Source organism: Cariama cristata, unplaced genomic scaffold, assembly GCF_000690535.1.
Source record: "Cariama cristata isolate BGI_N322 unplaced genomic scaffold, ASM69053v1 scaffold34015, whole genome shotgun sequence".
In the NCBI taxonomy this organism is placed as follows: Eukaryota; Metazoa; Chordata; class Aves; order Cariamiformes; family Cariamidae; genus Cariama; species Cariama cristata.
Genome location: NW_009617546.1, coordinates 1 through 276, shown reverse-complemented (window position 1 = coordinate 276; position 276 = coordinate 1). Strand labels below are relative to the sequence as shown.

Here is a 276-nt window from a genome sequence, read left to right as displayed (position 1 = left end):
TCCGAAAAAACACCAGTGGTTCCCTGCCACAAGAGAGCCCACTCCAGGGGAGTCAGTACCTTGTACGCACTTAAAGCGGCTGTTGATGGGAATATAATCTGGATCAGAGTTTTCTTTCTCCTGCGACTGGATAACTACCCTGGAGACAGAAAAAGGGCTTGTAAAAACACAGAAACAACTCCCTCCTCCTATACAGACAAACGCTAATACAGTCACAAGAGCCGTGTTTACAGAGAAAGGCTGCATTTGATTTCCACTGCCGTACTACGGGCATTG

The 276-nt window shown here is 47.1% G+C and overlaps 1 protein-coding gene across 1 annotated transcript in view; it reads right to left on the bottom strand.

Annotated features, from left to right (window-relative positions):
* OCRL (oculocerebrorenal syndrome of Lowe) overlaps window positions 1-157 on the bottom strand; it is a gene marked incomplete at both ends in the record, with an annotated part of 16,313 nt that extends 16,156 nt beyond the window's left edge. The window contains one exon of the mRNA XM_009700569.1: window positions 60-157. Within this exon, the coding sequence (XP_009698871.1) occupies window positions 60-157 (98 nt within the window). The remainder of the gene's footprint in view (window positions 1-59) is intronic.
* Between the last annotated feature and the right edge of the window lie 119 nt (window positions 158-276).